This window comes from Gymnoscopelus microlampas (genome assembly GCF_963454915.1).
Source record: "Gymnoscopelus microlampas genome assembly, chromosome: 11".
NCBI classification, from domain to species: Eukaryota; Metazoa; Chordata; class Actinopteri; order Myctophiformes; family Myctophidae; genus Gymnoscopelus; species Gymnoscopelus microlampas.
In genome coordinates, this window is record NC_139948.1 from 10,125,690 (window position 1) to 10,146,391 (window position 20,702).

Sequence of the window (20,702 nt, forward strand, 5' to 3'; positions counted from 1 at the left end):
ACGGGAAGACTCCTATTACTGAACAAACACTATAGCTGATTATTATGATTATATTAATGATTACTATCACTTTTTTTTTTAACAAAACCCTTTTTTATTTTAAACCAAAACAAATATCACTTACACTACCTTTAACACTGAAAGGATTTTACCGTGTATATGTTTTGTACTGACTGCATGACGTTTTAATGAATCACTTACTCCTTTGTTTTCATTTCCACAAAAGAATTCTTCATCAACTGCCAAAATAAGTGGAACCAGACGACAAAAGTTCAGCACAGAACCGTCTTTTCTTCTCGACCTGACTTTGGATGGCGTTTGACCTTCAGATCGCTCAATGGCTGCCTCCATCAGCCATGTTAAACGTGCTGACTTGCAGCGTCCATTTAGGAACACATACAGTATATAGTGTATTTCCCATGGAGAGATTTCAGATACTGTATCGCAAAATATGAGTTAATGCCAGGGGGGGGGGGGGGTGGACGAGACTGTAGGGGAACAGTGGCTCATGACCTAATGAGCTAAAGTTATGTGTATTTTTATTCATGTGGATTTGCTGTTTCAATTTGCCATGATAGTTATAAAAAACAAAAAAATACAATTAAGAGTAGTTTGGTTTATAGTTTCTGTTTTGTTTTATTTTATATTAATTACACCGCTTATATCAATTTCTTAAAGCAATTGCTGTTTTGTAGATACTTTTTATTTCATGTTATATCAATGTTTGTTTCTGGTGGGAAATCTACACAAAAAATAATATACTATCATGATAACATGGCTATCTCAGTATCTCTCCCGAGATGTTTAGAAATGGTTTCCTAGTTTGCCTTTGTCAGATTAGACTATGTCCAGAGCAGGGAACCATTGAATGACATGGGAAGATCGACTATTGAAGATGGGCCATTAATATGTACATACATTTTTATAGAACTGATAAAGATTAAAGAATTGTTGTTTGTGTATATTCCCCATGGACATTGAATGTGCATAACCTCTTTGCTTCATATGATCTTTGTTCTTAATCTGGATGCTGATTTGTAATTCTTGAGAAGTTAAAATTGCCATGTAATGTGTAGCTATGTTGGTGACACAATTTCTGTGGCTGTGCATATTGACTGTATGTGATGATGCATAGTGCATAGCGCCTCGTTACAACTGTATTAAAAGGCAGTGAATGCATGTGTGGATTTAACTAGGATTGATTTTTGTACCATTCTCTGGGTCATTGCAGACAGTATATGCATGCAATTTCCTAATGCTGTGGTTCTCAACATTTGGTTCTGGGGGTCCCCAGGGGTCAATGAGGGGGTTCCAGGGCGCCGGCGCCCCCCCCCCCCCAGTGACTGATAGTTAACCTGCACCATTACATGTACAAGTAAGAGAACGTACAAGAATGGCTACTTTGAGAGTTACTTTCAGAGTTTCACTGTTTCCACTGTTCACTTAGAGTTCACAGTACATAAGGAATTCTGTACCAAATGACAGCTGATCATCGGACCAAATCTCTAGTCTAACAATAAAATGTTTTTACATTAGAACCTAGAGATTAAAAATAATAATACTAATAATAATGAAACAATGGGGGTCTGTGGCCTAGAGGTTCTCAAAGTGGGATCCGGGGACCACCAGCAAAATAAGGAACAGTTTAATTTCAGTATTATTTCACTATGACTATTCACTAACCCACATTTAAATTTGAAGGTTCTTGATATGAAAATGTTTGAACTAACTGGCCTAAGGCATATCAAAAAGTTACTTTGTCACCAGGCTCAAAATGTCATGATGGGGGGGTTCCTAATGGGAAAAAAAACTCTGAGAGTATACAAATGTCTCTCGGAGTTATGTTGGTCCTTGAAATTAAAACGTTTGAGAACCACTGGCCTTATAAATAATTATTAGTTATTAATAATGGCATTGTTTACACCAGCGACTCAAAGGACCCACATCCATCCATGCATCCATCCATCCATCCAACCATCCCCCACTCGGCTTTCAGCTCCTCCTACTGAAGCAGTAGCAGCAGCAGCAGGTTAGTGTTGCCATGTCCTCTTATTATAAGCGACTTAGGGCTTGTTTTTCTGTAAAGTTGCTTGTAAATATTGGTTATTGTTGCGTTTTTGGGGGGCTTTTTTCTAAAGTGTAGTTGCTTATTTTGGGCTTGTTTCCTAATGTTGTTTAAAGCAGTTTTTTTTGGGGGGTTTAAATCCACATTTTTCTTCTTGAAAATAGCCAAAATAATGAGTTTAAGTACTCATGTGGCCCAGTTGCTTCTTTTGGGCTTGTTTTCATAGACCTGGATCCTTATTTCTCTCACACAACCTGGCAACCCTGAGCAGCAGGTACTACTGTGCTACTAGTAGCTGCTAGTGAGGATTCAGGAGGAGTGAAGCTGCAAACGCCGCTGTGTGTTTACTGTTGTTAATAGAGTTACAGCTGACTGACTGCACAGCGAGCAAAACAAATACAACCTACAAGAAAACGAGAAGGCCCCTGTGGATCCTTAATAAATGAGACTTCAGGGCGGAGAAGGACGTGTATTTTGCAGGACATATTATTATTAAGTGCACTGGATGGTACGACACAACAATGGCCAGCTAGCGAGCAACCAACCATCAAAGCTAGCTAGCCGGCGCTAGCTGGTCCGCTACCCTTTTTAATTGAACCAGCCGAAGCTAAAGCTAGCGTAACGCTAAAGCTAGACCGAAGCCAACAGCTAAAGCTAGCGTAACGCTAAAGCTAGACCGAAGCCAACGCTAAAGCTAGCTGAAGCTAAAGCTAGCCGTATTAGCTGCTGGAGCTCCCCCGGCGGACGGACTACACAACAACACAAACCTTCCGCTTCTTAAGGTTTTCGTCGCTTTTTCCCCCCGCAACTCGCCGCCTCTTTGCTCTCGGCTCTCCGTGTGTACCATGTTGTCAACCGGGGTTTCGTCGAGGGCGTTTTGTTTGTCTTTCCTCCGAACCTACCGTCTGTTCTCCGGGTGAATATCTAGGTCACACGGCAGCACAGTGCTAAGCTAACGTTAGCCGCTATATGGGTCAGCTGAGGCGGCGTCGTCGTTGTCGGCTGTTAGCCTGAGGGAACAGCTGGTTAGCATGGGAGCTAACTTCAAGTGAACGACCCTTTTTTAAATTTATTTACACCCAACTCTCGTGTGTCGCCCAACTTTGTTCCGAGTTCGTGTTGTTGACTACTAAATGTACACAGATGTCAGCACGGGGGGATGGTTCATTTTGTTCCTCAACACAACACTGGATGTGACTGACTTGAGCTGCTAGACCCCCCCTCCCCGGTTCTTAGAGCAGATCAGCCCCGGTTCCTAATAGACACAAAGCTAGCTGAGGAACTACTGGATGATGTGCTTGGTTGTAGCTCAGATCCACTTCTCTCAGACCTATGATGTGCAGCCGCTTCCCCGTGCGATCACCACCTCTCCATCGTGCCATCAAGCTGGGTTGTTTACAACGGGTGGATGTCACACTTCCCAAGCGTGCATGCATAGAATCAGATTGGATCATCATGCACATCAGAGAAATGCATCTCATTCACGATTAAACGAGTAGCTCGGCGTGGCTGTCGGACGGACGAGGAGTTTTTATTTATTTTTTTATATTTTACTTTTTTTTAAAAAGTAGAATGGCGTTCCATGGTGGTGGTACGGGCCGACAGACGGTGTGTGGCAACTTGTTCCCCGGGGGCTCCTCTGAGCTGGGGGGGCACAAGTATTTTTGTGTCAACACGAACTCTGGAACGCCTTCCACGGGCCTCAGTGCGACACCGTGTCTGACCGGACCCACGGCCCCGGCGGGGACGCCTCGCCACCCGACCGCTCTCGGGGGAAGCGCCGGCGGCGGGGCCGCGGTGCCTCAGCCTTACAGCAACCCGGCCAGCGAGGTGCCGAGCCCGGCTGAAATGGAGCCCGATCGCCCCATCGGCTATGGCGCATTTGGTGTTGTATGGTAAGTACAATTCCCCCTCGATGTATTATTGATTGTTGCGCAACTGCTTTAGTGTACAAGAGATTAAGCATGTATTTTGGTTAGCCCTGATACATGACTGTCATTATATAATATGACAGTCACGGATGAACTTCAACATAGTGTTGATGACCGTCTTGGATCCATCATGGCTAGTATTTTGGTGTGTGTCCCGAATCCAATGACCCAATTTGGTAGAAATGGATGCAGACAGAGTTAGCCTGCTGTGTTCTTAAGGCTGCAATCCGGAATGTATTTTAATAGATTAAACATTTTTTTTAAACCAATGTGCATGGCAGAGTCTTACTATAATATAACCTGTACATCTGCAGTGGTTGGAGGTGGTCTCCCTACTCTTTGAGAGATGTTGACCCTGGTGTTAATTGATTGAATACTTAACAGTTTGCGAAAAGTACAGAGGTACAGTTATACAATAATGCTAAAAGGATAGCGCAAAAAGCCCTGAGGACTGGTTTCCATTGTGGTCCTATGTGTTCAATTCATCAAGAAGTGTTAGATTGGAAGTTCTGCCTGAAGTTCATAAACAAAATATCTCCCATGGCTAAGTGGGGATTGCCTCTTGAGTGAGCAGTAGACATTTTGTATCTCATGTGGGTAACCCAGGTTCGAATCCTGGATAGCACATAAAAGTTATCGATTGCAGCTTAAATTGATAAATTGAGGATTTTACTGTGTAGGTGCTGCACACCTAGGCATCAGTGTAAAACCTCTGTAATGCACAGAAACAGCTAATAGCTCTCCTTTCATGAGAAGCTGTTTGATAATACTGTATTTTTGGCCTGTTGTCCTGCAGGTCAGTTACAGACCCCAGAGATGGCCGCAAAGTGGCCCTGAAGAAGATGCCCAATGTCTTCCAGAACCTGGTCTCCTGCAAAAGGGTCTTCAGAGAACTGAGGATGCTGTGCTTCTTCAAACACGACAATGTAATATTCCACAACACAGAAGGAACTGGGGGGAGTGGTATTAGATGAAACACAGGGTTGGCATAATTGGTGATCGTGTGGCTTCTTTCTATCTTTTCAGGTGCTGTCAGCCTTGGACATTCTGCAGCCTCCACAGATTGATTGCTTCGAGGAGATGTATCCTATAAATATGCACATCAAAGTATAAGTCAGACTTTAGGCTGACCTTCGTAGATTCCTCCTCACTCACACCTCGTCCCAGTTTCCTTTTCATTAATTTTCCCTGTCATGTCCTCCTTTTTTTTAACACCTTAGTTTAATTTAGCTGCTTGTCGCTAGTCTATATTCAGTACATCACTGCGGTCTGAGACTGGCCACTGAATATGAGATTGACCTGACACTTCTTTTGTGCCAAAGTTCATTGCTTAATTTATCATAGTGTTGCAGTTATGCTGTTTTTGGTAAAGCCCCAATTTATGATTGATGTTAAAATTGATGTGTGCTACGTGCCTGGTACTTGAGAGACCTTTTTTCTTTTAAGTCTATTGATTGTTTTTTTTAAATCGATGAAATATTAGGATAGAGCTGACAGACACTAGAACCCATAGACTCACAAGTCAGTCTTCAGTGGGGAAAAATAGTTGTCACGCTGTCATTTATTTAGGGAATTCATCAATGAAGTGAAAAATCATTGTGCCTTCATTCAGTTTGGTTATACATCAGTGTCTCATTCACTGAATCTTATCATAGTCTGATGTCTGCTGGGGATAAATCCATAGGTGTGTCAGATATTTTGCCTTGACTTTTGAAACCCCACAGCTACGTTATTACAGAGTTGATGCAGAGTGACCTGCACAAGGTGATCGTGTCTCCACAGCCTCTCACCACCGATCACATCAAGGTCTTCCTCTATCAGATCCTCCGAGGTGAGTGGCCATGCTGCTGGCATAGGGCAAGGGTTCCCAAACTTCAGGCCGTGACCCCCAACATTTTGAACTGGGAACCCCCCACCCTGATAAGCACTTGGAATTGTAGGAGTTGAGGCATTACATTTTGTTTGACTCGGTTCCACAGATAAATAATGTTAAAATAGCAGAACTACCGCCGTTCTTGTGAGCTTGTAGATCGGCTATTTCCAAAAATGTTTCTCTTTCTTAGGTATTAATTTCACAATTTGGCCAATGTTTGACCAAAAAGTCCATAAATTGTCACTAGAAATGTGCAGATACAATGCAGTACACTTATACTGTATGTTGGTTTGTTTACTGTTGAGTGAGAAAACAATTTTGCACATTTAAGCAAATCATCTGGGAACCCCCCCCCCAGATTATGATGATAATGATGATGATGATGATGATAATAATAAACTTTATAGATCACTTTATAGTGCTTTTCATAAAACTGCAAAAAAAAAAATCAAAGATCAGTACAAAAACACTTATGCTTGCAATTAACTGCAGAGAATTGAGAATAAAAATGTCAACATCCAAATTATGGGAAGGTCTTAAAACAAAAGTAAGCAATAACAGGAGATAAACAAAGGAAACCAAAAGACACCCAACGATTGCACAAGTCTTCTCATTTGAGATGGTTGTGAAAGAAGGTGTTTAGTGGATTAAGTTGCAGACGCAAAACAAACCTGTTCAGTGTCGGCAAGACACAGCTGGCTGCCTTCTGGAGAAGTACTCCTTGTTCCCCTCCCTGGTGCCATGGAAAATATTGAAATATTAAATATAAATATTGAAATGAAGTCATGGCAAATGTCATGACTTACATTTCATGGCAGTTTTGTATGATCCGGAGGAAATCTCATGGTTGCTGTGCTAGTCGAATAATGTATGCATGATGTGTATGTGATGTGGTGATATTGGATATTTAATTACTGACTTTCTGGATCAGGCTTGAAGTACCTTCACTCTGCTGGGATCCTGCACAGGGACATCAAACCTGGAAACCTGTTGGTCAACAGCAACTGCCTGCTGAAGGTAACCCTTGTTCTTGCCTGTATTCGTTTTTTTCATATTTTGGATCCTTAAGTTAGTGGAACACATTAAGAACCACTGCTATAAATCATGAGGCCTTCACCAAATGCCGGTGAAGGCCTCATGATTTATAGCAGTGGTTCTTAATGTGTGCTCAGGGGCCCCAAGGTGGTCCCTAGATAAATGGTTGATAGTTAAGTACCAAATTTAATTGGGGTCACAGAAATAAAAACAAGTATCGATTGGGTTCCGTGGCCACCATGCTCTGTAGATGGCTACCAGAGACATCTTAACCCTCTAAGTGTTGTTTCCATCTGTCTTGCTGTGTGGGCAGATTTGTGACTTTGGGCTGGCACGTGTGGAGGAGCCTGACCCTTCACGTCACATGACCCAGGAGGTGGTGACGCAATACTATCGAGCCCCCGAGGTGCTGATGGGCAGCCGACATTACGGGTCAGCCATCGACGTGTGGTCGGTGGGCTGCATTTTCGCTGAGTTGCTTGGCCGGCGGATACTCTTCCAGGCCCAGAGCCCCATCCAGCAGGTAAGGTGTCCACCTTACCGGAGGCAGGGCCAAAGAGGCCAGATTTATTACCACTCACAACGTGTCTCAAGCTTGTAGATAGGCATGCTGCACATAATGTATGTAAGGATCCCACACATCATGAAAAATCTTGTCCCTCTAGCGTTGCCAATGCATAGTTTATCTGATACATCTGATACCAGTTCTTAGCCATGCATGCGGCAGCACTCTGAGGATGGCAATGACAGTTGGTCAGCCGTCCAACACAAACAAGATATAATTGCAGTGGAATTTTCAGTGCACCTTCATGCTCCCTGGAGGGCATTGATTCGTATTGATTTTGGTGACCTCGTGACCTTTCCTTTAGTGCCACCCTTAGGGCAAAATTTCTATTTGCACCCAAGACATCTATCTCCTGACTAACCCTAAGGGACTGACTGCCATGAACATGCTGAGCACATGGTTGCTCCAAAGAGGATGAACCTTGCTGATTTTGGTGACCCCCATGGCCTCTCCTCTAATGTCACCCTTACTGCAGATCTACACAGTTGTCAGATCAACAATGCTTCATGGCAGAACTTCTTTTGCAATCTGCAAAGAGGAGGCTCAAAATTGCCTCATTGAAAAAAATATTTCATGGTCATACGCATCTAGGCTGGTAAACCCTCCCTCCGGAAATCTCATTTGTAATTTATTTCAGGAGTGAGTCTGGCATGATCGCCCATTCGTTTTAAAAGAGCACAAAAAACAATGGCTGCCGTTTTGGTCGGCTGCGCTCGGATCCATTCGGGTTCACTCGAACTCGCCACCTGATTGGCCAACTTTCGCTGTCAATCACAGAGCGATGAGCGAGGAGGGGCTTTACCAGGCTAAGGACGCTGATAGGCTCGTCCACTTAGTGGACGACGACAAAAAGCCAAACAAGCCCTCATGCCAGACTCCTTCCTGAAATCAAATGGAAATTAGATTTTCCGGAGGGAGGGGCTTTACCTGGCTAATGTGTATCTAGGGGTGTCAGTAGCATTCACACAATATATCTAAAAATTAGAGAGGCTGCCGGTTTGCATTACACAAGCTTATCAGTGTGCATCACCGTGTATGGACTGGTATTTGAATTAAGTTTTTGAATTGTATCAAGATTGTGAACCCAATATTGTATTGTGAGCTGAGTGAATCGTCACCCCTACTACCCAGCCTAATGTAGCTGTCTTCATGAGTCACCTTCCAGAGTAGTACGTGATTGAGAATCAGATGTATATTTCCTTTGGCAAATTCAGTCTTCAGGCTAAAACACAAAAGTAATTGAAAACCTTATATCTATAATGGAAAACGATCATTATTTTTGAGTGGGAACCCTGTTTATGTCATTATGTGTGCCAGTTTGTCCACCAGAGTGTGCTAAAAGCAGCTTGACACTGTTGGCTGCTTTTCATTTGGATGTTGTTGTCCTCCCTTCTGTTGTAGTTGGACCTAATCACAGACCTGCTGGGCACCCCTCCTCTCTCTGCCATGGCCTCAGCCTGTGAGGGGGCCAGGGCCCACATCCTAAGGGGACCTCACAAACCGGTAGGTCCTGCAAACAGTGTTTTCATCCACTTTAACTCTGGTGTCCCTATTTTGGGTATGTCATGTTTTTAAAAAGCCGATCTACAAGCTTGTATATTCATTTGAATTTGGAGCTTAAAGGGCTAGGAGTAGGGCACTTTGGTTGAGGTTTGGGCTGTGTAGTTACCTTTCCATGATGTAACTACAAAGGTGCGCAAGAAATCAAAAACAATCGCTCCATTCATTAGAAATGGATAATTCAAAATATGTTCCCCATTGATTTTGCTGTGATTAAGGGTATCACAAAAATCTGTAGAAATTGGAAAAACTTGGTCGATCAAAATGAACAACAATCAAAAAATATATATATATCTGTGACCTTATAATAGATCAGAAACTAAGTCAAATTGCCATCAAGAGTTTGAATGGCACCTGCTGTTGGATGTGAAGAGTGCACACACTCTAGTTAGTTAAAACTAGAGTGTCAATGGCAGAAGAAGGGTACTTAACAACAGCTTGAGATTCCAAACCTGCAAAAACCAGGAGCTAGGATTAGAATTGTCAAATGTTTTTGACAGCGCGATGTTCTCCCACAGCTGATGGTGAAAAACAGTCAATTGATGGTCTTTTTCTCGCTGTCTTCCTCCCAGCCGTCGCTGTCGGTGCTCTACATGCTCTCTGACGGCGCCACACACGAGGCTGTTCACCTGCTATGTCGCATGCTGGTCTTTGATCCGGTGAGTGCTCACAGAACCAACAACTGTTTGGGCCATTGTTGCTGCTTGATGCCCGGAAGAGTTCCAGCAGTGTTGACTGTTTAACCCCTTGAGCCCTAAATCGTCTCTGTCGGGTGGAAACCTCACATGTCCAAATCTGTTACTTTTCAGGATTCAAATTCAAAAATGGCAAAAGTAGCAAATCCACAAGCTCGTAACACGTCGCTTCTCGCCACGTTTCGAGCTTGTGGATTTGCCACTTCTGATGCTCTTGTGTGATGCTGTAGTATGATCAAATAGGGCGTTAATTTACAAAAAAAGGTTTCTGCCCGACAGTAACGATATTCTTTGTTTACATACGATGGCAACAGTAGCTGAGTGGATGGATAGAGATGGGAATCAGAAGGTCACTGGTTCGCTCCAGTCTATTGTTGAAGTGTCCTTCAACAATAGACTGTGGAGGCTGTCCTTGAGCAAGACACTTATCCCCTATCTGCTCCCCGGGCGCTGTATTATTAGCATCCACTACTCATCCTAATTAGTTAAGATGGGAAAACGCAGAACCACATTTCACATATGTGCATTATGAATATAAATAACAGATCTGTAAAGTGCATTCTGAAATGGAAATGACAGATTCTTTTCTCATTATGTCTGGATGAATACTAGAAATGCTTCTATATGAACTGTACTTACTGTAACATGTCCGCCTCCCAACAGGCAACATATTAAGTACAACAAAACTGGCAGCAGCATACATAACATTCAAAAGACACAATATGAGTGTCCTTTGTCATTTCCTGCTTTATTTCGTTGCTATCGGGCAGAAACCGCTTATCTCCATTTTTTTACTTTTCGTTTTTTCATAAATTAACGCCCTACTTGATCATACTACAGCATCACACAAGTAGCAGATCTACAAGCTCGAAACGTGGCACGACGTGTTTTGAGCTTGTAGATCCGCCACTTTTGCTATGATTTGAATCCTGAAAAGTAACAGTTTTGGACATATGAGGTTTCCACCCGACAGAGACAATTCGCTGCACAGGACACAGATAATCTATTCCTGCTTCCGATTAGTTTACAAGTTGGCAGTTATGATTTGTTTTTTGCTCAAGTGCTTGATTATGTGGAAATGGTGACGTTAGTGTCATATGTATGGCTTAGAAAGCAGACCACAAATTGATGGCTGAACAAGAACAAAACATATTTTTAAAGCTTACAAAAAGCACATGCAGCACATGAAGCAATAATAACAAAAAAAGACAAAACAGGCATAGAAATGTAAAGGCCAAGAAAAGATGGAAAAGCAAATTAAATGAGTAAGAATCAATACCTTATAAGAACTAATACGTCATATACATAGTGTTCGGATGGACATGCTATGTGTAAATATGTAGATACCTTGTTGTTTTTGATTCCTGCTTTTTTCCATTGTCCTCAGTCTGTAGTCGAGTGAAGCGTTTAGCTCTTGTGGCAGACTTGTTGTGACCCTTCGTTCTTGACTGTGCCACAGGCCAAGCGGATCTCTGGCAGCGATGCCCTCTCTCACCCCTACCTGGACGAGGGGCGCCTGCGCTACCACACCTGCATGTGCCAGTGCTGCTACTCGGTGCCCAGCGGACGGGTGTACACGCGGGACTTTGAGCCTCCGGCCGAGCGGCCGTTCAGCCACAGCTACGAGAACAGCCTGCTGTCCGTGTGGCAGGGCAAAGGTAGGAGAGCCATGTGCAATAAGTCTGATTCATACTGGTGTTGGGAACCCGAACCGGTTTTATCACTGTCAGAGCTGATATGTGGACTTCACGTCTGCTATACAATTACACAGTGGTGGAAAGTAACTAACTACATTTACTCAAGTACTGTACTTGATTAAATTTTGAGGTATTTTTTTTTACTTTACTGGAGTATTTCCAATTTTCAATACTTTTACTTCTACTCCACTACATCTCAGAGGCAAATTTTGTACTTTTACTCCACTACAATTATTTGAACGACGATTTGTTAATAAAGCATCACAATCATTTTAACCCCATTATCCATATGGTACACTTTGGCTATTCAAAAATAGCAGATGAGCTTGTAGATCTGCTATTTTTGAAAAATCATGAGTATGTGTGCAAATCTTTGAATATATATAAATATTTAAGCGAACATTTGTAACTCAAATCTTTGCTTCTGGGGGTCCCTGGAACAAAATATTTTGAGATGGGGGTCCGTGGCCAAATACATTATCATTTTGGGGGTCCTTGACATGAAAAGGTTTGAGAACCACTGGTCTAGGACACACCAGCCGACAATTATGGTATCTATTGTTTGACATTGCTTAGTGGGTGAAAAGTCTCAGTTACATATATGGCTTTAGCCTGACTGCGAGGTAATGGTGTACCTTTCCATCCCTTCATCAGAGCTGATCCATCGCTTCATCACGGAGCACCAGCAGGGCAAACGAGTGCCGCTCTGCATCAACCCTCAGAGTGCTGCCTTCAAGACCTTCATCAGGTGAGGGGACAGACTTCGTCTCACTGCCACATATGAGCCAGTAGTGCTGATACATTCTGTTTGTTTAACTGAAGGTTAGACATAGTTAGACCCCTAGCGTCTCTATTCTGGGGGCGAGCATTTGGCGAAAATAGCAGGTCAGCTTGTAGCTCAGCGACTTTCTCCGAAGATGTTTGGTGTAGAGGGGGAAAAAGAAGTGGGGCTTAGTATACGCTCCTGGGCGACTTCACGCCGTGCTTCGAGCTTTTGGATCTGCTACTTTTGATACTTTTGTGTGACGCTGTAGCAGGGGGGGTCAAGTTACGAAAAAACACAAAAAGTTAGAATATGTTAAATTAAAGGTCAAACGTCACCCATTTTCAACCTATGTTCACATAATTGGTCCTCACCAATGCTCATGATAAAATGGTAAAAAAAATAAATCTACTCGGTCTGTGTCTCATAAGAGACTTCAGAAACCTGCCTACTAGTGACATCATCATAGGCAGGATTTCTTTTTTCAAACAAGATTTTTATGTTTTATTTGGGTTATTATTATCACGAGAACAATGGCTTCCATTATAGCATAGCATGCTAACTTCCCAGGAATAGAAAGCCTGTAGTTTCTATTAGCTTGGATTCCCCATTGATGATGTCACTGGTAGATGGGTTTATGAACTGTCCACAGCCCTCCTCTGAGACAGAGTAGACAAAAATGGTACCATATTATAATGAGCATTGGTGAGGACCAGTTATATGAAGATGGGTTGAAAATTGGTGAAGTCGTCCTTTAAGAGGTTTCTGCCCGACAGCAACGATATAGGGTTTAAGTGGTTATGCCCTATTTAATACTTAAGATAGCCAATCTACAAGCTCACGACACGTTGTGAGCCTTATGTACATGCACCGTATACATTTTTCAGCCGGATTTATACTTTGGGTTGCATGCAAAAAAGATTGCAGACCTACAAGCTCGCGTTGTGAGCTTGTATGTAGACAGCTCTTTTTGACATGTGACACCTTCGTACGGCAAATGATAAATTAAGCTGCCGTGTGAACTCCAAATGAGTCTCCACCCGACCAAACCCATCAGCTCTCCCCCCACCCTCCTCTCCGCAGGTCCACGGCGTGGCATTCCTCCAAGGTGTCCAGGAAGGAGGAGAGATGAAGGAACACACCTGTTGGGTGTCCAGAGGAGCAACGGCGGTTTTCAGAAAGGATTTAATGGCCACAGAAACGCTCCAGAGGAAGTACATTTGTTTTTTTTGTTCGGGGCGTCTTTGGAACGTTGGGGGAGGGAGGTGTTCAGACGTGGAGGAGAGACGTCGTACAAACCGGCCCCGTGTGGAATTCTGCTTACCCTTCTTTGCTCCTCCTCCTTTTTTAGAAAATTAGGGAAGTTGTTTTTCTTTTGGAACGAGAAGTGAGATCTACAAAAGACAAGCCCCACCCCCTCCCGCCCCCCAATCCAAGTATGAAAACTATGGGTTTACAGCCGGAGCCATAGGTGTTTCTGGTGCTGAACAACAACAACAACAAAATGCTGCTGAAGTTCTGGAGGATGGATAAGGAAGAGAAATTGCGCAAAGCAGGGGAACATCCCTGAAACCAGTGCTAGACTGGTTTCCCATTCACCTATGTTGATATTGGCGACGTTAAGGCATAATGATTTTAAGTAGAATAGTTGATTTTTTTAGTCATTCCAGCCATGTGCAATATGGTTTAAAGTAAAAACACACAAAAGTTATCCACATACTGGAGTAGGTTCTCCCAGAAAACCATAGAAGTCAACACTTTTCAGTGCTCTCGCAAACCAAATCTTCCCAACAGCAACTTGATGGCATATCAGATCACCTGTTCTCACTCCACATCTCACTGAATTCCCCATACGGGGCAATGTTATCTCTTCTGGACACTTGATTTTTCCCCCTTCTTTCCGCTGATGCCCGCAAATTAGTCACCGCTGTATATATGCAGCACGGATCGCGTCGGCGCACATCATGCATGTGACACTGTGTTTCCTCTAGCTCAGCCTTCCCTGCCGGACACCCGTCTGAAGTGACCAACAGGCACGCCGATGCAATATACCAAGATGTAGCTCTTTCTACCGCGGGGTTGTCGAGTCCCTGGGTGAGAGCAGGGCATCGATCCCTCCCTTTGTCCCCTCAGCAGACCTCGGGTCGCAGCGACCAGATCAGTGTCGTGTAACCGTAATGCCTGATTTACACATGGTCGTGCGGCGTGTTGTGTGCCGAAAATGGAGCAGAGGTCGGCTATTTCCGTTGCGCGACACTGGCACGCGGAAGTATAGCCCCGGCATAATTCCGACTTTTTCTCCTCAAACATCAAAGACTATCTACAGTTGGGGAATGTATTATGGAAATGGATGAAGGTTTGACAGGGATGCACTGACACCAGTACACACATGGGGAGAGGAAGCACTAAGCAGGAAAATGTACATCCTTGTCCCCTGCTTGTTGAGTTCCATCCGAGCCAAGTATTTGTTTAGATCATGACATCTATTTTTAATGGTGTGGCTCTGCAGGAGTCGAGCCGTCTATTAGTGGGTCGTTTTGGTCTGTCTAGTGTGTGTGTCCAGACCTAATCTCGCAAACCATTGGACCGATCAGCGCCAAATTTCCTGTGCCCACTGCTAGTAGGCCACAGGACAGTACCTCCACTCACTCATGTTTTATATTTTTAAATGATTAATTTATTGAATTAACATTATAATGGGGCTCTGCAAGGCTCTGTTTGGAGTCATAGATATGTCATAGACGTCACAGGTTGGCCACATGAAGTCACAGAGCTACATTGGAGCCTTGTTAATTTCTTTCGCCTGTCTCCCGGGCCCTGTCCACACTCAATTTCAGAGAATTAGTTTCGGAACGGGATATCTCATCTAATCAGCTAAATCTGACCCAACAAGCACATATTAGTTGTTGAAATAAGTCAAGTGTAGAAACTGCGGGGACGTCTGAAGAAAATGCATTGATCACTTTGGGCAGTATGGAGAGCGTAACACTGGTGTCAGTTCATCCCTTATATTGGGCGAACATAGCTTTGATGAATGTTCCAGCCACTAAGTAGAGAAGGCTCAGGTTAACACTTACCTTTTCACCCTCTAACACAAACACCCCCACACTCCCCGCAAACATATTAGTCCATCTCTTGTACTACATTGTTCTGACCAATCCCCAACCAATGGAAAAAAGAAGAATAAAAAGTCGGGCTCCGACCATGAAGGTTGTGAACAAGGATTATTATTAGATGCAAGGCGGAGCATCGCGCAGACCATGGTTTTCCTATTTTATTTTCTAATTTATTGACCGTTTGTGGAAATGTGTGCGCGCGCATCTGTCTTTCTGTCTTATCTTGTAAAAAGGTAGGAAACGCAGCCCTCTGCTCTGAGATCTTGATACCTCAAAACCAATAAAGGGCAAAAAAAGAGGGTTAGTCTGGAGTGCACATGGGACTTTGTGGACATATCTATGGACTGAAAAAACAAACAAACCCATCTTTTATCTCTACTGCAACGTGACGTCATTCCTTTGGACTCATCGACTCTGTTCTTTACCTCTGGCTCCTAAGCTTTCACCCCACTGTACGAGTCTTGCTACGGGGGAGATGCAGAGCTGTAGGGATCGTGTCGGTGTAAAAAATTGCTGCTGTTTTTGTTTTGTTTTGTTTTGATATTTGTTTTGTTGAGTTCCTGTTCATGGTAAGGCTCAGGTGTCCCAATTGCAGACTATGAATTCTAACCGCACGAATACATGATTGAAGTCCACGGCACACTGGTGTTGCCAGTCAGCCTTCGTGCATGCGCCGTTTGCAGTTCGTCCATGACTGTCCGGGATTTGGCATTTGTATGCCCAATGGCGGCTTGCTTGCCGGCGCCATGATGAAAGCCTCAGACAGGGATGCACCGATATCGATCCTGTCATGGTATATCAGGCAGAGAATAAGGCTAAAAATAAAGAATAGCTTAGTGTTCTAGTTGGATATACTTTATTATACCAATAATAAGACCCGTTCAACGCCAGATATATCCAGGGAAAGTGACCCAGCTTTTGCACACATGGAAGGATGTTGGATCTCTATAATGGAGGAGAAAGGAATATATCGATTTTTGTCCAATCTTCCCAAATAGTCTATTGCTGAGTAACTCACTCTTTATCAGTGCATCTCTGAATGCTAAAAGGAAGGACGGCGGGCATCCACACCCTGTCTGACAGAACAGAATTGGATCTGTTGATTCTTAAACCCTTGAAACCTCACACAATACTGCTACAGTATGAAAATATTAATACATATAGGTCAGCGATTCATTGCAGACTGCTAGCACCGTCATCCCAACACTAGATGACACTATAGGGACTGCCAGAATACTTAACTTTGTATATCTGCATGTGTATATTTATTATCCCACAGAGAGCGGTTGGGTTTGAATGCTGTGCAATGGTCGAGTTTGTCGACGTTGACGAAAAATTACAAAAAAAAACTAAAAAGAAATGTGCATTTTTGTGGTAATTTTATTTAATTCATTTTAGGAAATGAGTTTATTCTGGAGCTTTTTTTGATGTTTGATGTGATCCCATTTTGGTTTTTTTTTTTATCCCTTCATCCGTTGTTTTTATTTGTTAGTAGAACACCATTCAGGCTAGTAAAGTTTTAATATAGATTGCCTGAAGTTGGTCTTTGCCCCCCCCCCCCCTTCTCTCTCTCCTTCTCCCTCCCTCCTTTGCACTTATAGTCCAAACATTCAAGCCTGACTTACACTTCATTGTGCACCGGTGTCCCGCGCGAAAATAGACGATATACAAGCTCACAATGCATCGAGCTTGTAGACTGGCTATTTTCGGCGCTGGACACCCATCGTGCGACTAAGTCTAAATCAAGCCAAGTGCATATTTCTCTCTTTCACTTCTTGTCTGTTCAGTTTGCCAATAGATATTGAAGTGGTGTGATCTGTGTAGAGCAGGCTGGACAGGCCACTCGGTCATCTAAGGTAGACGTTTTGTTTTTATTTTTTGTTTTTTCAGATAATGAGAAGGAAAACTTGATATTTGTGTTTTATTATGAATATATGAATACCAATGTTCTGTTTTGTCATAACGTTTTAGCAAGAGGATTTTTTTGACTTGTTCCCAACAAATACTTGAATTTCTTAAAAAACAAAAAAGGTTTAGAGTTTAATTAGTGAATGATGAATAAAAGAATAGACACTGGATAAAATAATCTTGCCCTTTGTTCTCATTTTGTAGCATTGTGTATTACCAGACAGCTGTGTTTTATGAGTAAAACCCACATACAGTCAGTTAGGCCAGTGGTTCTCAACCTGTAGGTCGGGACCCCCAGGTTGGTCCTCACATGATTTTTGGAGGTGTCCCTGCCTAGATGACAATTTAAAGGACAACTTTGTTTTTTTTTACAACACAGGTTATTTTATTAGTTTGTAATGGTAATAATTAGAAGATGAGTGTTAAAAAAAATCATGTATTGCTTTCTATCGTTATAGCGATTTTAGTGATTTATTTTTTACTGGGGGGCGGGGCATTCTGTCCATTGGTAACTAGTCATGAACGCAGCCTCCGATTTCCGTGAAACTTTGTACTAGGGATGTCCGATATTATCGGCCTCCCGATATTATCGGCCGATATTAGCATAAAAATTGATATCGGGAAAATATCGGTATCGTTTTTTTTTTTTTTTTGCTTTATAAATAAGTTACAGGAGTTCTTACTGTATATGGTGTGTGTGATATGAAATTTGAGCTTACCCTAATCACAATAATCCCCGCATATATCGGTATCGGTTGATATCGGTATCGGTAATTAAGAGTTGGACAATATCGGTATATCGGTTATCGGTAAAAAAGCCAATATCGGACAACCCTACTTTGTACGCACATCCCCACTATGCCAAGGAAGAAATGCAAATCAGCCTCATGGTGGCGCTGTAACAGGCCAAAACGTGAATCTGCCTGCCAGGCAGACATTTGTGAGGCGTTGTGAGCTATTTTCACAATAGTTATCTGTGGAACAGAGTCAAACTAAATGTAATGCCTTAACTCCTACATTCCAAGTGCTTGTCAGGGTGGGGGGGTCCACAGTTCAAATATTATTCTTTTGGGGGGTCACAGCCTGAAAAGGTTGAGAACCACTGAGTAATGTTCACAGTGGCAGCCCAAATCAGCTTTTTGGTCTATACAGATTGTTTTCGATCAAGACTCATGAATTATGCAAATCAGATTTGATCCACATTAATTCCTAGGTTTTGATTGATTGATTGAATGCTTTATTAGTCAAAAATGTAAACAGCACGAGGTACAGTCAGACATGTAGGCTAAAAGGATGACACAAATAAAGGCCTGGGGACTTGTTTCCATTGTTGTCCTTTGTATTCAATTCATCAACATAGCATAACACAATAATACATATCAACAAATACAAAACACTATGTACAAAGGAGAAAAGGGAAATCCTTTCGGCTGTGAATGTCACCTCCTTTCTGTTGGAAAATTGCGTTTTCCTCCCCTTGTGGTCTCCTGATAGTCAGATGGATATCCAGGCCTGTTTTGAAGGGATGTTGTCAGGGCATTCCACATTTTGGTGGCAGAGCACTAGAATGAGAATTTTCCCATGTTTGTTCTATAGATGGATGGTTCCGGATCGATGTCGCTCCCTCTAGTATTATGGCTGTCGGTGTCACTCACTTTGGAGAAGTTAGTCAGGTATGAGGCTAAAGATACTTTGACTATCTTAAAAACAATCCCATTTTGGTGATTTGAAATGCAATTCAAATCTGATTTCCAAAGATGTGTCTCTGTCTGGAGACAGAAGCCTGATTTATACTTCATCGTACAACCGTGTCAATTGCTGAAAAATGGCTGATCTACAAGCGTTGTGAGCTTGTAGATCAGCTATTTTCAGAAAGTGACACTGTACTATCAAGTGTAGTTAACCACAGCAACCAATGCTGACAGGTCGACGATGTCTGATCTGATTACTTGCACATGTGTGCAACCGTGTGGACAGTCAGTACTTGTAGAACTTGAACTATGAAGGAAAGGTCAGAAAATTCCAACATTTTGAAAAGGGACACTTTATTGGGTCTTAAAACATTTTTGATTTTTTTGATTTTTTTTAACAGTCCTTTGTATGATTTATTTGTTGTATCATATTTGATACAAGGGGTATTACTGCCTTGGGATGTTACTGGTTTTACTGCCTCCCCCTGGCCAGCCGAGGCGCCTGATGGAGGGGAAAGGAACTGGTTGGAATAACGTGTTCCTTCCACGCGCTATGTCCAACCAGGGAAACTCTCCCCTGTCAGGTGACAAGAAGGTCAGTTGGCTCTCATGCATTGAAGGAGGCATGAGCTCGGCCCTGGCCTCCCTAGGTTGGTAGAGGGAGTGTAGTGCCCAGGATTACATAGAGATTGGCACTGGGTGTAAAAAATAGGGTTACAAAATCGTGAAAAAAAAAAAAAAAAAAATGAAGTCGGTTTAAACATTACAAAAAAAAATATTTTAGACTTGTAGTATCAAATATGATACAAATCGTAAAGGACTATATACCTGTAGTATCAAATATGATACAAACACCTTTGACATAATAAAAAACAAACTCCAATGCTAAATTTTGAGAGCTCATAAGTGCATTCAAGTTATCCAACACTTATTTCAAAATATTAGTGAAGATATACTAGGAAAACTTGCCCGAACTGCTTAAAAAATAATTGTTTGTTAGTGGTGCATCAACCTCTCCTGTTTAGTTGATGGCAGCCATTTTGGGTCAGACCACCTGAGGCTCTGTAACTACCTGCAATGCAAATGGTATGGTCCAGGGGGAAGTGGGGATGTGTCAGATATGATACAACAGGTTCTTGGTCCAAGTATTGATTACACTGATTTATGAAAAAATCAGTGTAATGTGTCATATATGATACGTTTGGTGATATAGGGTTAAACCCCAGCATCCGTATCGTGGGGAAAGCTTTCACAGAAAATAGCAGATCGAGACGCTTATGCTGCAACATGTTGTAAAGCTTGTCGATCGGCTATTTTCTGCGAAAGCTTTCCCCCCAATAACAGAAATCTGAAATGGGGTTTAAGTGGTTAAGATCAGATTTGAGAAACAAACGGGATTTGCCTGCACTCTGAACAAAGCCAATAACCATAATGCCCTAGGTTTCCTCTCAACACTATCCAAATAAGCATAACATTATAAGCATAACATTACAAGAAATCTTTATACATACATGTATATGTCACTGTCCGGGTAGCAGAGTAGCACTGCCTGACTCTCAGAAGCCCCTTGGGTCAGGAGGTCGAGATTTAAATTTGATGAGCTGTAGATGTTTGGTTTAACCCATTTAGACCTGTTGTAACCTATACGTTGTTATACCTTTCAATCCGGGAGCCACCCCTGTGTCTCATTAGTTGTTACTATACATATAGCAACATAAAGCTTTATTTATTTTTTGAGTAAGAATTTGAACGTTTGCAGAAAACTCTAAATTGGTTAATGAGGGAGAGCCATATTTGAATGCA

The 20,702-nt window shown here is 42.5% G+C and overlaps 2 protein-coding genes across 3 annotated transcripts in view; one reads left to right on the forward strand and one right to left on the reverse strand.

Moving 5' to 3' along the window:
* Window positions 1–20,702, reverse strand: part of LOC311055707 (uncharacterized protein) — a 269,023-nt gene that overhangs the window by 94,969 nt on the left and 153,352 nt on the right. The gene's annotated exons all lie outside the window — the stretch shown is intronic.
* nlk1 (nemo-like kinase, type 1) lies at window positions 2,643–17,427 on the forward strand. 2 transcript variants are annotated; one of them, XR_014601865.1, is made up of 12 exons: window positions 2,643–3,960; window positions 4,793–4,922; window positions 5,023–5,078; window positions 5,721–5,827; window positions 6,801–6,886; window positions 7,218–7,427; window positions 8,871–8,972; window positions 9,602–9,688; window positions 11,184–11,382; window positions 12,076–12,169; window positions 13,268–14,934; window positions 14,969–17,427. XR_014601865.1 is itself a non-coding variant. In XM_084072870.1 (11 exons), the coding sequence occupies exons 1-11, from the start codon at window positions 3,638–3,640 to the stop codon at window positions 13,314–13,316; spliced, it is 1,443 nt and encodes a 480-aa protein (XP_083928996.1). In that variant the 5' UTR covers window positions 2,643–3,637; the 3' UTR covers window positions 13,317–17,427. The 2 variants fall into 2 exon arrangements, 1 of the variants encoding a protein (XP_083928996.1); XM_084072870.1 differs by having other exon boundaries at window positions 13,268–17,427.

What these genes read in the sequence shown, in the direction of transcription:
- nlk1 (XM_084072870.1), top strand. Translation starts at nt 3,638, where the DNA reads ATGGCGTTCCATGGTGGTGGTACGGGCCGACAGACGGTGTGTGGCAAC. An exon ending in ACAGCAACTGCCTGCTGAAG is followed by an intron (nt 6,887 to 7,217) that starts GTAACCCTTGTT and finishes CTGTGTGGGCAG; the next exon opens with ATTTGTGACTTTGGGCTGGC. An exon ending in GCCTTCAAGACCTTCATCAG is followed by an intron (nt 12,170 to 13,267) that starts GTGAGGGGACAG and finishes TCCTCTCCGCAG; the next exon opens with GTCCACGGCGTGGCATTCCT.